At 35.2% G+C, this 17,191-nt stretch overlaps 1 protein-coding gene across 4 annotated transcripts in view; it reads left to right on the top strand.

The window, feature by feature from the left end:
• The window catches only part of oca2 (oculocutaneous albinism II), a 124,557-nt gene that overhangs the window by 67,700 nt on the left and 39,666 nt on the right, over positions 1 to 17,191 (top strand). For all 4 annotated transcript variants that reach the window (XM_088598337.1, XM_088598346.1, XM_088598321.1 and 1 more), the window contains 4 exons: positions 5,891 to 6,038; positions 7,669 to 7,726; positions 8,138 to 8,246; positions 16,058 to 16,185. In XM_088598337.1, coding sequence (XP_088454463.1) covers positions 5,891 to 6,038; positions 7,669 to 7,726; positions 8,138 to 8,246; positions 16,058 to 16,185 — 443 coding nt within the window. The remainder of the gene's footprint in view (positions 1 to 5,890; positions 6,039 to 7,668; positions 7,727 to 8,137; positions 8,247 to 16,057; positions 16,186 to 17,191) is intronic.

Genomic DNA, 17,191 nt, shown 5'->3' with positions numbered 1-17,191 from the left:
AAAAAATAATGTATGCATCGGTGGAACAGCAGGTGGTACTCCCCCCCGCTAAACCAGGATTTGCTGAGAGAATATCTCAATATGGCGGTAGTGGTCTTTGGGATAAGACGTTGATTGTCTAGATATCTATAAAGATCCTAGGGCACTCTTTGTAAGAGTGGCACCCTGGTGCCCAGGCTAAATTCTGCTTTGGTTTGGCTCATTCCCCTTTAGCTAAATTGGAGATGTAATGGGGCTGTTGGCACAGAATGATTGTTATGTGTTCCCCAAGTGGTTTCTGTACTTCACTGGTGGATGATGTGGTTCTTGTCTTGTATTTGAAAGCCCTCTGATATTATTATTCTCATCATAGCACTGCAATGTGGCTAAATGTCTTGAAGTGTAGAAACAGAAGTATGCTTTATATTGTAGAATCTCTGTTTTGGCTTTGAAAGATCTACTATTATTGGACTATTAGCTCAAATAAAATAATTAAAATGATTAAACAATAATGCATATACTAGATACTGTATTATTTTTCTCTTTTACTTGTATCCCTATACAGTACATTATAGAGAAGAGAAATGGAGTAATCTTGCCCTTGAGTTTAATTGAAAACACCAAATAGAAATAATGATGTCAAGGCTTTTCCCAATACAATACGTTATTTAAATGCCATCTGCCGAATTTAAGGACTAAAGTGATGGTGCTTATGCTTTTAATAAGATAATAACTGCTGCTGCATGAGGTGTACTCTATAATGATTTTTAAAAAGATATTCCATTCAGGGCAATGCTAGACTGGACTGGCCAGGTATTTTATTGTAGAAACCTGCCCCTTGATGGGACTCTTTGTTCTGACATGTTTGTGTTTGTTAATGAAAAGACTGGCCTTGTGTTATGCATCAGATGAAGCAAGGGGTGACAATTGAGGCAGCATGCATGGCAAAAGTGAAAGCTCACCTTTGCAATGGCAAATCTGCAGCCTGGCTAAAACAAGATTAGTGTTTTTAAGCAGAGTGTACATAATTTACAGAAATATTTTGCCACTTTTATTTTTTTAAACACTCTACGTTGCCATTTTGATGAGGGGGTTAGAAGTTATTTTACAGAAAGCTGGTAGCACACTGACAAAAAGGAAAAAAAAAGCCAATTACAGAAGCAGCCCTGCAGAGGAAAGCGCTTTAGAACTCTGCAGTACTGTATTGTATTGTCAGAACTATTTCATTTTGCAGTGTCTAACTGTTGCTATTCAGACTTTGGAAGTAAAATGCAGTGAAGTACTGTGCAATTTAAAATATGATCCAGGGTACACCAAACTAACTTGCGTCCTTAAATGTCTTCTAGCACCCTGACTGTAATGACTTTGACTTTTCACATTTTGCAAACTAGTTTCCTGGTGTGCAAATTTAAACATTTTATAAATGTGAGCATGTCTGCCTGGAGAACTACAATCATCGGCAGAAGAGTCACTATAACATTTAAAAGGAGAAACAGCTCGGTTTCCCTTTCCCTTGTATGATTTTATTTCTAAGGTATTTCTAACAATGTAAGTTTTTTCATGGCTTAAATTTGTCATTTTTTTTCGAATGCAGAACGTATCATAACTCTTAGGATGACCTCTCCTGTACTGTAAAACCTGGCAGCATCTGAGAACATGTTCTGCACAGGGTTTGAATTTTCTAATTCACAGATATGCCTTGACTGCCTGACTCACAACTGTAGAATCCTAAACACTTCACAAACAGCTAGCATGATGACAGAGAAGACATGTCTTGTTACTATTCTGTTGATACTGCACTGTATATCAAATACTGTCACAATTGATACATATTATGAACTGTATATTTGTAATTAATAGTGTGCTCTGCTGGCATTTTTATATACTTTAGGAAAGGGAAATGATGTGATATGATCAATGTTCAATCTTTAAATGTCATAATCATTGATGTTGAATCATTAAACATTAAATAGCAATATATCAATCTGGTTTATGGTTCTGTCACAAACCTGATCAAAATGACTCAAAAATAATAATATAGAAAGATGAACAGTATGTACAGTATTATGTCATTTTATTCATAGCTGATTGAAGTTACTGTACAATATGTACTGTATGTGCTGCTGAGGATTGTCAGATATGGTACTTCAAGAAAGGACTGTAGTTAATGTAGGTCTGCCACTAGAGGTCACAATGCAGGCAGCTTCAAACAGTACATTAGAAATGGAGCTCACCTGTTGTTCAAAGATCACTGGCGGGCACTAGCTGTCTGAGTGAAATTGATGTCAGAATTTTCATGGGTTTTACTTGTATAAAAATGGTGTATCACTTAGGTAGAGAGGAGATTGTGGTGAAAAGTTTATGGTGTTTATTAAGGGTTTATTAAGCTTAGGGAACTGCAGGCTAGGACTGATTTTGATAGAAAAAAGTTTTGATTATTGTACAAGGTATGAGTAAAATACATCTTTGCTGGAGTGGCGGTTTCATGCATAAAGGTACAGTACCTTAGCCACACTACCAAAAGTGGGGTTCTTACACATAAATTCAGCTGCCGCTTCCAGAGATGTTGATAGTTTATTACCAAAGCACAGTATGTAACCATCTCATTTCTGATATCTACTTAGCTGCTGGGAGAATAGAGGCAGGCTTGAAACCATCACTGCTTTTCGAGTTCATCTTTCCATGTTCAAACAGTATTGCTGGCTCTCCCAGAAGTCATCTGTGTGTTAGATCATATTATACCTGCATTGTATCTTTGTCCACCCTCAGTTACATGCTTGCTTCCTGCTTTCTGAGCTGCTGCTTGACTGAGTTAGCATTATTTTCAGTTGAGTGAGAGAATGAGCAACACAGGGGGCAGTTTGACAATGTCAGTGTTATAGAAAGAAGTTGCTTGGGAGCAACTTCTGTCCCAGTTCTTGGAAGGTGTTTCTGTCGTAAAGCTGGATGGACTTAACCCCTGCTCCACACTGTAGTGTTCTGAGTGTTGACCTTCAGAAAACACTCCCAGTAACCTCGAATCTTTGTCATGTTACAAAATCTGTGTCATTAAATACTTTGAATGGTTGGCAGGGGACATATATGGTCAATAATCAGGGACCAGAGTTGGACAGCTAGCACAGCATTAATACATTATTTATTTGATCTTGGTGTGGTGAAAGCAGTCAACACATTACAGTGACTGAAAATAGTTGCATAGTGTAATGGCTCTATTAATTGGTTTTACTTGAAAGCTTGACATCAAAATGTCATTTTAGTTTGGAAATGAGCAAATTGTCATGAGATTTGATCTATAATGCTTTCAAAAGCTAAAAATGGGATAATTTTATGTACTGTATAATGTGTACAGTATATACACGGTGTGTGTACTGTATCTACATGATCTACTAAAATATTAGGGAACAGTATGCTCAAAAAGTGTGAACCTTCCTGTCCAAAGTAGTAGACATAGACGAAACATGTGGCATGTCTCATGATTCATGAGAACTGTAAAGTAGCAGGAGACCAGGCCTTTCCCACATGCTATGTTGTGAGGAATTAGACTGATGCAATGAAACTTACGTTAATTCAGGCAACATCATGGGTTTAGAGGCTGATAGTAGATAGTAAATCAGGGGTGACCAATCCTGGCCTTAGAGGCCGAGTGTGTCTGCAGGATTTGAATGTGTCTTTAAAACAGCAGCACCTAAGAAGCTGGGAAAAGCTTTTAATTTGGTCCAACAAAGCCAGTAACTAGGTGATTTAGCTCTTCCAGAGCTGAGATAGAACGAAAATATTGCACTGGACCTCCAGGACCAGGACTGCACTCCTCTGCAGAATATGAAATGTAATGTAAAAAATAACAGGAAGCTTAATTGAAGGCTGCAAGACGTAGCTGAACCTTTACCCTCATCCCATGCCAAGCTGCATCAAGTTCTGCTGTCTGATCCCACATCTTCTTAGTCATCTGTGAACATGTAGTTGGAATTGATGCTGTAACATGTCACAGCTATAATTACTATTATAAGTGGACTGATCTGCTACTAGAAGTATTTGCTAAGACTGTGATTTAGAAATATATAAAGTATGGGTGTATGTTTGGATAGAAATAGTGTTAGTATGTCTACAGTATGTGTGTACAAATACTGTATTTTATAATACTTCTCATTTTTAATTTGGTACTTTTTGGAATTAATGAATATCTGACATGGAAATGATCTATAGTACAGAAGACAGATTTTTTTTTCCGAGACGTATTGGGGGAGGGAAACTGTCAGTGGGATCATAAAACAGGTTAAAATCATTCTGGGTGACTGTCATTAAATCAATGTAGGTAAGATTTAAAACTACATAAATCATTGGAAATAATTGACATTGGAAATAATTGACAACTGTACCTTATGGTGCTAGCATACGATGTCATGTCAGTGTAAAATCGTGTGGAGATGCACTCAATTACTTCATCATGCCCCATGTAGTAGGAGCTGCTTATCCTCATTGCGTTGTCATGCTGAGCATTCATTACTGCTTAATCGTAGGTGGACTGACACAATCTTCCTGTGGGCCCTAACCAGTGCTTGTCTCTGTATGTACAGTAGAATTACCCAAAGGTCCTGGTTAAAAAAAGGGAATGGTCATGTATTTCCCTTGCAAAACAACTGCATAGCAAAGGCAGCATGAAAATAGACGTTTTAATAATTTAGTTTCCATAAATAAATACCACCCAGTCCTAATGTAATGTTGTTACAGATAGATTATTGATGACATTAGAACCAATATGAAAAACTGGAACTTTCATTTTGGAAAATGTGGACAAAGTCAGGAAGGTTTTGCACTGGAGAGTTCTAAAGAATCACAGTTCATTTCTGCCTGATTTTTAGCAGGTGATAAAGTAAGAGATTTAAGAATCTGATTCCCGCTGATTATCGAAACCAACCTCTGCTGCTTTGTTTTGGTTTTAAAGAACGATATCTCATTCTGGACCATTGTATAAAATTAATTTGTTGGAATGACAGCGCTTAGAAGGATAAAAGCCATTAATCATTTTGGCAGCAAGATCTGAAAGCTAAAGCATGTTATTTGACTTTAATTCAAAGTATAGCAACTGCCAGGACGCACTGTACAACTCGACAGAATATTTATATGACCCCTCTTCCCCGTTTTCTTCAAAATAAGTAGCAGCTAAATACATGATCTTGGCGAGCACATAACTGTGAGAGCACAACATGAAATCTCATCAGCTAATCATAGCTTATGTGGTGATTTTGTTTCAGTGCACATAACTTATTATTACTGTATTTAAGTGCATTCAGTCTAATCACTTCCTGTTGAAGAGAGGCATGCCAGCTGCACAGGGCCGTTAGAGCTCAGCACGTAGTGAGCCTGGAGCAGGAAGTACAGCAGAGCCTCTCTGAAGGTGACTGGTCGATGAAAATTGAAAAGAAAATCCATAAAGTTGATCACGGCGAGTTGGTAATTTATAAAGCCGCCATATTCACGTAGGTGGCTAAACAGCTGGTCTAAGGTCTTGCAGTGACATCAGTTCTGAGGCTCACTGTGAAATGTAATTGTGCTGATGTATGAACATTTTTTTTCAGGTTTAATTAGATCTTATTAATGGTGCTCTCTTGAACGCATAGCAACCTGCTGACAACAGTCTGCAGGAACCTTCATATATTGTATCAGTGCTTTTCTGACCTCAAGCCAGTGTTTTTTTTTTTGCCTCCTCAGGGTCTCATCAAATCTTATTTTTGCCCTGTTAAGATTAAAGCTCTGGGTAAAAGAGAGGAGTTACATGCACTGTTCAACATTGTTGAACCTTACACGTTTAAACAGCCATTATGACGTAATTGAAAGCTGAAGGAATTGTGTGCTTTAAGGGTAGGTGTATTTTCCTTAATCTTACTTGTGCCGCTTTGTTGGTCTCTTGTAGAACTGAAGCATGAAATTCTTGTGTGGAGACTGACGGCTCAACGCATTAACCCTGCCAGTCGAGAAGAGACAGCTGTAAAATATCTCTTAATGCAAAAAGTGCTCACTTTGGAAAGCCTTTTGCGAAAGAAGCTTAAAACCTTTCAAAGGTAACATCATTTATATATACTTTTTTCAAGGTTGCAAAGGAAAATGCTGAATGGATTGAAAATGCAAAGCGCAATTGCTTTATAGCCTTTGTTCTGCACACACATTGCTTTAAAAAATATTAAGGGTTGAAGGTCTAATTCTTCTTCTACAACATTTCATCTTTAATAGAGAGCTATGATTTAGTCTTCATCTTAAAACTGATTTTCATATACAGTACATACTGTATATTCATATACATTTCCCACCAAAGTGTATGTTTCATGTATGCCAACAGGGCACAGCAGCAGTAAATTCTGTGGGTGTATAAAATCAAAGCCCACATCAGCAAAATGGAATAGCCACAGGCGTAAAGAACATTAAAATCAATCTTCATTCCTAATTAGCAGAGCGCCTTTATATAATATACAATATGACTACACCACACAATAGAGTAGTAGAGTGAAGTAGTGGTTAGGTGTCTGGGCTTGTAACAAGAGTGTTGTGGGGTCAGACTCCACCCGAGCTGCTCCACTGAAATGCTGAGCTGACTAAATGGGTGCAATTGTAAGTTGCTTTAGATATAATGTCAACCACATAGTTTCATAATAAAGCAATTAACTTCAATTTCAAAATGTGATGACTGAAGAGTGAAGGCTTAAAAACATAAAGACACACCAGGGTGTGTACGGTGGTTCTGTGGCCAAGAGTCTGCTCCTGTGGCTGGAAGGTTGTCAATTCGAATCCCATGGCTGGCAGAGGAATCCTAATCTGTTGGGCCTCTGAACAAGGCCCTTAACCCCAACTGCTCCAGGGGTGCTGTAGAAATGGCTGACTCTGTGCTCTGTCCCCAAGTTTCTCTCCCTGTCTGTGTGTCTCATGGAGAGTAAGTTGCTACAAAAACTGCAGGTGTTTTCTTTTTTTCTTCTCACATGTTCCACATATACAGTAATTAATCGAATTGGGTGTAAATGATTTCTTGGCTCTAAGTGGGTAATGTTTGTATGTGGGGAAATGTTACAGAGGCTGTGCCTCATGTGTCTGTTGTAAAAGCTTCATGGCATTATCAGTCCATGATTTGCTCTATTTATCTTAGTATTACAGTATGTGTTTGTGTGCAGAAGAGCATACGTAAATTTGAGAATGTTTTACTTAGCTCACTCCAGCTGCCACATTCCTAGCGCACACACGTAAGACAAAATGAAAAAGAAAGCAATACGATACGTGGAAAGCAAAGTTGCACCGAATTTGGGAGAGGAAAATAATAAGAATATATGTTAGATAGAAATGTGAGCTTTAATAGTCTCTACATAATTCTAAGTTAAAATTAATTTTCCATTAATTGAAATAAATAGTTCTTCATTTTCTCTATATAATAATGCGTACACTAAATTGTAGATTTAAGGAGTATAACTCTTAAAACAGCAACAGCAAAACTGTTACAGGAATGTTAGTATCAGGGACATTCTTTTCCATTAAAATTGGATTTGATAATATCCCATTTTCAATGTTTTTATCAAATATGGTGACTAATAGATGTTTTCAGTATGCTTCATTATGCTTCATATGTCCAGGTTATTCAATGTTTGAATATAATGTTTGAATAATAGACTTAGGCGAGTATCCCTTTGATCACATTTACTGTAATTTCAGGCAAATTTCACAAGAAGACAAAAACTGGGAGACAAATATTCAAGAACTACAGAAAAAGGTAAGCAAGCATGAAAAAAACAAGGGTACTATACCCAAGTATAAAAACCCAACAACACATTTCCTAATAATATTATTCAGCTGAATTTGTATTATTTGGTGGTTATGGGTTAGTTAAACTTTAAGTTAAACAGCAATGCTACTTGATTTAATACTGTACATTTTCCTGATTTATACAGTTATTATTAGTTATTCATGTGTGCAAGACAATTATGTTGATACAGATATAATAATTATTCAAAGAGGTTAAGGCTAACACTGCATGACAATGCAGATTTCCAATAGGTTTCATGAGTTTTGGATTTAATTTCCTAATTACTGGGGCAGGCAACTGCTAAAATGAATCAAGTCATTTTTCAAAACTATATTTTTATTCAGTGGAGATTCTCCCTTTCCTTTTCCCATTTTACAGCACAGAATATCAGACAAAATCCTTTTGGTCAAATGCATTTCTGTCCTGGGAGTTGTTATTTTCACATTCTTTCTCAATTCTTTTATTCCTGGTATACATCTTGATCTTGGTAAGTGATGGATTTTCATTGTTATTATAAAGGAAATGGGTAATTAAATTTATCACTAGTTTTTTTCATATCCACAGTGTAGTTATAGGTTGCAGTTCGTAATCATACAGCACAGCTTCCTTTTTTCTAGGAAGTGTTTGTTTGAAATGATCCATAATTATAGAATAACAGAGAAATGGCAATAGAAAATTTCATGAATATTTATTCAGATCTGCCAAATCTATTTATATATTCTCTAGTTAATTATCACTAAAATAAATGTAGACGCTTTTATCTAATATATTTAATCTTTCACACAATGTATTTCAAAATGCTATAAATTAATATGTTAATATAAAATATATTTTGTCACCATCTCAATACATACCTTTTTAGTCTAGTTACATTGCAATAGCTTTTGTGTAAGAAAGCACACTTTCATTATTTTAATCAGCTACATTACTGTAGGAAGCCATAAATTAAATACAATTTGGTTGTTTTCTGAACAGTATCTCTCAGCCAAGTGAACGCCAATTAAACGGAATTAGAGCAATTTTTTCGGTTGCTTGTGGGGCAGCATTCATCTCTTTATATATATAAGGTTTTCCAACTAAGCTTGCCTTTTGTGGCTATCATTGATTTTTCATTTGGTTGAAGTCACATAAATTTACTTTTGTTGTTATCCAGACCACCCCTAAAATGCGACTCAAATAGCCTTTTCCCATTTCTCTAAAGTTAACTACTGCTTTTATTATTTATCCATATATTTATTTTTCTATGTTAGCTTAAGTATCATTTGCATTATGGATTTGTCTTCTATATTTTCTTGCCACTGAATTAAAAAACACTCGCGCATCCTCACCTTAAAAAATTGAATTCTGTTTAAACTGAGTTTTAGCTGGAGATAAACTAACCTTAAGATCTGGGAGAAGGGATGCATTGGTTTGCTTAAGTAAATAATTAGTTCAGTCAACAAATAATAGATGTGTGGGATTCAGCCTTTATACTGAGCCCTTCAAGAACCTGAGCTGTATGTAAGCTCTAAGATTTCCATCATACCGAACATCTGTTCTGGAATAGCTACTACTAATATACAGTAACAATTAATGTACTGTAACTATTCTGGTATGAAAGCCTTACTTACTTACCCTTTTGGACCAGTAGGTGGTGGTAAGGTTGCCATTATATAGACCTACTGCTTTTTAAAGCAACAAGAGTGAAGTGTCGGTATAATCTGTACATTTCTCACTTTATCTTTCATATTTCTTATATACTGTACTGTGTATGACATATATGAAAATATGAAAGTGTAAGTATTAACCTGGGCCCATATTGTGCTAGGAGTATTTTTTTTTCTGCAAAATAACAGTTCTGAACAATTCCGATTATTTTAAAATTGTGCTTTATTTGGAATCTTGTGATAATACTATTGTGGAAATGTATTTCCTTTAATATTATTTATGAAACCGATGTCAGTGTTTAAAATCCTGCAATGGTTTTCCCTAAGATAGAATATGAGTCTTTTTTAATTGTAACTTATCCGTGTTTTTTTAAATAGATTTAAATTAATTGTGACTGTAAAAGAGACACAGGATATTTCACACGTTGTAAAATATGCTACTGCAGGGAAATGAGGAGGTCGTTTGATAAATTACAGGGCTTGTACTTCCTCGTACTGTTTTTCTTAATTGTGACACAAATTTAACCTGTGAAACTGTAAGAATCAAATTTTGCTTAAAAATATGAGTCTTTCTTCAAATGCTTCTCATTAACACTAGTTAAAGGCTGTGATGAAATACGAATGGTAACAGTTTATTAATTTGAAGGTGTTGTGAAAATCAGCTGTCATTTAAGTCTCATTAAATTGATACTGCCAAGTTTCATTTGCCCTTTAAAACAGCTTGGCCACTTAAGCCATAAGAACTGTATAACATTTAAATACATGTGGTATTTTATTGGCTCTGTGAATTCCTCTTAAGTGGAAACTAGAATATAAAGCAGCATGTCTTATACCTTAAGCACTGTTGGAGGTGCTCCTGTGGAAAATGATGATAACTGAATCTGAGTGACATATAAGTCAATTAATATAGTGACTTGAAAATTGAGTCTCTCCTACATACAGTGTAAGCATTCAAATTTTAGTCAAATGAATAAAATATCAATGGGCATTGTTCTGTTTAGCTGTTTCTTTTAAATGTTTTAACATAAAACAAGACATTTATGAGGTAAACGTTAATCTTTCGCAGAAGATATAATAATGATATTAGTCAAGCAGGACTATCACTTTTTGCATTTTGCTACAATTACAATAAGATGTACAGTACGCATCTGTATTTAAATAATTAAGGTATTGAGACATTTGTCTTTGTCATGTTTCTAATCTGTCACATGGCTTTAAGTGATAAATGAGACCAGATACACTTGTTCAGTCCTCAGGATAAACAATGTTTAATTGGAAAACATTTGTGGTCTGCTGTGGTTTTTTCTGGATTAGAGGGACACCATAGGGAATCGCTGTGTATATGAGAAAATAAAATGTTATTACAGTGTTGTTTTCAAGAGTTATTAATATGGATTTTATTAATTTTATGTCAAGTAAAAGGACAGTTTGTGTATTACAGGTACAGTATGTAACTGATGTGTATTAGAATTGTTATTTTTCCAGAGGTCCCAGTGTCCTCAAAACACTGTCTTTGTGGAAATCCCGGCCTCTCAGTTCTGCTCTTATACTTGTTTTTCATTTCATTTTCTGAGCTTTTTAAGAAAAATAAAAATTGTGTTACTTTTTTGTGTAATGCTACTGATGTACTGTATTTGTTTCGTGGATTATTCTTTGTTCACAAGATGGATTTAAAGATAGTCCACAACATACATTTTATTGAGTATGAAATCCTTAGTCGACTTCGCAACAGGCAAAGAGCAATAACAGCAATCATATAATGAAACTATGCTGTGAGGTGTCCTAAGTGTCCCAGCCACTAATGGCTCCATCTGAGGCACAGGTTGCATCCTGTAGTCCATAGGCTGCTTGTTTGTATCTAGACTGGGTCAGGAGCTGACTATGACTGGGATTCCTAAAGAGACAGCACACAATAGAATGACCTATACTGGAGTTGCATTGTAGGATCAAAAAACGCAGAGCCTTTTGCCTGAGGAAGCTCTTTTGTGGTTGTAGGATTGTCAGAAACTGTATCAATCAAGTCTCTATCCAATGCGAATTGTACTGTGGTTTGTACTGCATTCAAAGAAATGTGACGATTGTTAATAATGCCGCTAAATAGCTATTTGGTTTTCATTGTAATAATATCAGAGGCACTAACTAAACCAACAGCATTCTTTAGTGCTTCTAGGCAACTTACCAAGAAGCCTGGCTTGAGTACAGTTCCAGGGTGGATGGGCACCACAAGTATGAAGAAAGCTCTTTAATGAATTTCATTCAATGGCTCTACTGCACTAAGATAATGCTGACACTATCCACAAATTACCCCTCAGAGGGTTTATGATGTATTTACGTATATTGGGTGATGACATGGAGAAGACCAAAAGGTAGTATGACAGTACAAGCATTTAGAATTCATTTTGTCAGAACAATGACTTGAGTGCAAGACATTCAAGGATGTTTCAAGGCAATAGGCTACTGTGCCCCTAGAAAATGGATTTGATAAAAGGCAATGAAATAATTTATTCTATTAAACTGTAGAATATTCATTGGAGATTTTTTCTCCTTAGTCATTTGAGTGCAAAAATGAATGTTAATTCCCTACCAGCTGTTATTGTTCTTATTCATAACCATCATGTGGGGTATTTAAGCAGAAACTTATTACTCAACTTTTCTGTATCTGATACTGAGATTTACAGTGTGAATATGAAGGTTTTTCACTCACCTTTGAGTTTTGTGAAAAAAGAGCAATTGAGCTCGTGGTCGTGTTTTTATGCACCTGGTCTAGAGATTGTGACTGAAACATGTGACTTGGGTGAAATGGAGTTTTGCAAACTTTCCAGTAACATAAGAAATAATATTTTTTTCTAGAATCATAGGCAGGATTCCAATTGAACAGGGAGAAATAAGTCAAACAATAAGTCATGTGTGCAAAGTAAGCCATCTTTATTTATTATCGCTAGCCTAACACACATCTGATAGCTCTGATTGTTCTTTTTTAAACTCTGGAGAATGAGATTAAAAAAGACAGTTTCTTTTTTTTTAACTGAAAGCAATTGGTTTCCTCTTAATAAGACAGAAACCAACAGCTGCTTTCTTTGACCAGATACCATGATCTCTAATTTCACATTGTCATTGCATGCACAAAACAAGGGCACAGTTGACCTTTTTTTAAAAAAAAAGCCTATTCTTGATTCTTATAAGCAAGTGAACAAATGTTAAAAAAGTCCTGTGTTGCTCCTAAATTCTCCTCTTGCAGCAGCAAGCAGCAGCACAATGATTTACCCCAGGCAACCATTCAGACTAACCTGTATGAGGGATCAATTCCCCTTTTTGACAAGCTCATTATTTTCAGACATTGACTATAAAAACATAGAATCCCTGATATACAGTATGGTTCATATTTAAAAATATGATGCTTTGAAATGCAAAGACCAAGCTAAGAAAAATGATAAAGTTTAGTCACAACTTTAGAACTTGCTGTGCATTTAAAATATATTTGAACTGCTTGTTTCCTTTTAAATTACTCAGTCTGGGAACAATTCAAAGTATTGACTTGATAGAATGCCTATAACAGATATTTTATATGCATTGAAAAATAGCAGTAGAGTAACTTTAATTAGCATAAGCCTATTCATGGATTGTCACTCATCTTTTTCCGGTTGACATTGTAAATGGTTGTAATTGGTGCTTGGAATTTTCTAACTGGAAATTAGCATAATATTTGCCACTGCCTTGAAAATTGTTCACTGCCACTATGAAAATCACCACTTTTATGTTGAAATCATGACTGACAGCATCAGAATGTGACATAATGGTAGAGCAGATCTATCTCAACTGACATCACCATGCTCTAGGTGGCTTTCAGGAATTTCAAGATATTTACAGGCTAAACAATATGCTACAAAGGAACTCTACTCTAGTTGAAAACTGTTTTCAGCAAGGAATATCTGTACAGCACAGGAAAATGAAATGATTCCAATGAATGTGTTAACTATGTTGAATCTGAAATGAGTGTTTTGTGCTAGACTACAGTATATTGATCTACATCTAGCGTCTGCATTGGGTACAGTCACGAGAAACAGTCTAGAATGTACAGTATAGTTAAATTTAATTAAGAATCAGCAAGATTTTTACCTTTTCTCTTTCTTTTGTGACACATAAATTGTCAAATGACAGAACTTTCAGTTAAATGCACTAAAAGTAAAATTAGTTTCTGCTAATGATAGGCCCCGCAATCTGGTGTGTGAATACTGTACCTGCTCTAGTAAATCTAGATTAGAGTGGTTTCTTTTAACCCATAAATCAGAGTTGTAAAACAAGTTTGTCAACAAAGTTGTTTTAAATAGCAAGTCAGTTTTTGGCAATATACTATGGCAGTTTTGAATCAATGTGAAAGACAGATTGCAACTAAACTAACTGTGTGTTTTCATTACAAACTGGCAGTTTTCTACACAATTTAAAACAGATATTTAATAGGGTCTGTTTGTTCTCATTTTTAGCCATTTATTTAGAAATTAAAAGATGACTACTGGAACTGAATTCTGTGAAAACTGCTGTTCTGGAGATCATGAGGGTACTGAGATAAAGGGATTTTCAGTTAGCGTACTAGATAGTCATGTTAGTCTTAATTTACCATGTCTATTTTATTAAGGTGTAGAAGATGTAGTGAATTTAATCCTGTTGCTTTTCCTAGAATACTTATTCATTATGAAGCATTTAATAAATGCAGGTGTTGACATGCAAAGATGTAAAATAGCTTATTTTAAAATGTAAATGTATTAACTTTTGATATTTTATATTATTTCCCTCCTTATTCCTTTATCACATTTCATTTCTCCTTTGATATATTAAAATTATTTCTTCTAGTTCCATAAGAGTTTAATTGTGCAGAAATCAAGCCCACATTTTATAAACCAGCAAAACACAGAAAAGACCGAAATACCTTGGTCATACACTTTGAGCCTGTAACAGGAGCAACATATAAAAAAAGGATTCATTATTATAATCTGGAATAATGAGTACAACACAAAAGTTGCTTAAATCCTGCTTTCAAATTTGGATAATATTTTAGCCATCCTGATGGTGGCGGATAATGAAGTACAGCTGGTACCATCTTATAATACATGGAATTAATTAAAACACTTTATTTCTGTAGGTTCACTAGTAATTGCAAACACTTATTATTCCCTTTGCAGCACTCTTTCCAGCTGAAAGTTAATTTAATTAGCCTGTAATGCACTCGCAATATTTTTCCATATTAATACATTTATTGTAACATTGTTTCCCAGCTGCTGATGTTTTCACTTGCCACTCTTTCTATTTTATATGTATTTTTAAGCCTCCCAGCAGATGCCATAAAGATTTATTTTCTTTGAAATCAAATTTTCAGAAGGACATTCAAGTAGAAGCTTAGTAAGGCAATGGGCCAAGCTACAGCACTCTTTACCCATGTCTTCAGAAGCAATTAATTACTGATACTCACTGAATTGTAAAAATCAGTTCATACTGGAACTTCTGTGTATTGGAAAAAATGTTTGTTTGTCCTGTATACAGTAGGTTTGTGCGTGATAACAACTCTGTTATTAGGCTGTGCCAGGTGACAGTAGACCCATGTGCCATGTAACATTTGGTATTCCCTGACTGGGAGTTGGGGTGGAAATATTATTCATTATAATTTGGTGTTAATATAAGCTGGTGTCAGAACCTAATCTTTATATTGATGTACTAGACACCTTGAAATTGTATCACACATCAGATTTATACTGTAACAGTATTTCTGCTTTCATGGAAAATAAGCTTTTTTGTTTTGGATCTTTTGGCTCAAACTGATTTGGACCTTTTGAAAATTGCTATGGATTACTGCACAGTATCACAATTTGGATGGGTTCATCCATCTTTGTCTTGAATTAGATATTTTTTCAAAAACGTTTTCAGTCTTTTAAAGTGATAAGATGTTAAAGTATATTTGAGGCCACTTAACTAGTGGGCTCAGCATTAGTTTATACTGTAGAAAGAGGTTATTCAAGCAAGGTTCTCTATCTACATTTTTCGAAAGTCATGGCCTATCTGGGTCTTTCGCAGAGTCCTTCTTCACTGCAGAGTCTTCACTGTTATTAAAGAAAACAATTATCTTATTTTGCGTGCCATTTTGCTTCAGATTTCTCAAATTTTTCAAGCTGCAAAATAATAGTTGTTAATCTCCTTTTCTACTGAGTGCATTACAATTAATTTTACGGTGAACAAAAGTATATGCCTTTTACATACAGTAAATATACAGTACTTCCAGTAAGTATCTTTAATATTTTATGTCTCAGTTTTGAGAAGTGAAGAACCTTATATTTAAGGTACACTTACTGTAAACATGTTTTTCCTGGATATTTGCAAGTTGATTTTGTTGATAAGAAGGGCAAAAAAAAAAAATTGTACCAAAGGGGGAAAGAATATAACATCTTATTAGAAACAAACACATTATTAGTGTTGATCACAAAATGATTCTTAAAAAGTAATTGTAAATAGATATACATAGTCAAACACATACGCTTCATTCTGACATTGTTTTTTGTTAAATAATAGCTGTTTTCCTTTATAAAAATGCCCTTCAAGGCTGAATCCATTTTGAACTTAATTCTAAGCTGAGCTGAAGGGATGTTCCTGGTCATATCTCTTTCAGGATGGATAGCTATGTTGGGAGCTCTATGGCTGCTGGTTCTAGCTGATATTCAAGACTTCGAGATCATTCTGCACCGGGTGGAATGGGCGACCCTGTTGTTTTTTGCTGCGCTCTTTGTTCTGATGGAGGTACATGGTCTTTAATTTCATTCCTTTCAATCACGTCACCACGTTTGCAGCATTCGGTTTCATTTAGTTTTTTGAAAGACATATGCACACAATGTACAGTACACTGTGCAGAGCTATTTATCCATTTCATTTTAATTTAATTCATAATTTAAATTAGGTCTTCATTCTCTTAAAACTCTTAAAAACAGTTCAGACAGGACAGTAAAAGCTGTGAATGTTTCTTATCATTCAGAGTAAGACTGTCCCCCATGTCACCATCATTACTTCTTCATAAACACTGCACATTACGATTTGACAACAACAGTAATCCTGTTACTTTAACGGATGGTGTTTTTTTTGTGTGGTGTAGTGTTTGTGAAGGCTTCCGTAGCCTGATCCAATGCATTAGTTTAATTTTCCCTTTCTTCTGCAGAACTTTAATGGAAAAAAAGGCTTTCCTGGCTTTTTATATAACAGTTTCATTTTCAATTTGTGCTCAGCTCAACATAGACAATGCATTCAATGAGCCTGTTTTGCTAGTCTTGACACAGAAGTGTATCCCAAGAAAGGAAAATCATAAATCAAAACAATTAATTTCTGCTAAATGTGCTATTCATTATTCATCACGTACTGTACAGCATATTTTGTATTGATTAAATGGCCTTTAGGCTTTAAGTACGACGTGCTGCATTTTCATTGTGCATCAGTACATACAGTATTCTGTTAAGACCAATAAAATTCATTAGAGGTTAAGATAGCATTAAATTTAAGGTCACAGAAGAAACTGTTTGCGAACTATTTCTACTTTTAATCCTTTATTTTCTCTAAGGCACAAATGTACATAGAAGCACAACCTTATGTCCCTTTTGGAAGCTTAATGTAAGTCAAGAATAAACAGTAAGCTTAATAGAACGCTGCCAGACAAACTGTGTAACATATGGGTTATTGCATTGCTGCCAAAAAGACGTTAGCACCTTATTCACAGATCGGTACATAGGACTTTGCCACTTTGTACAAACCATGAGCT

This window comes from Lepisosteus platostomus, chromosome 2 (assembly GCF_059453375.1).
Source record: "Lepisosteus platostomus isolate fLepPlt1 chromosome 2, fLepPlt1.hap1, whole genome shotgun sequence".
NCBI classification, from domain to species: Eukaryota; Metazoa; Chordata; class Actinopteri; order Semionotiformes; family Lepisosteidae; genus Lepisosteus; species Lepisosteus platostomus.
Note: the sequence above shows the minus strand (reverse complement) of the source record. Positions and strands in the feature narration are given on the sequence as shown.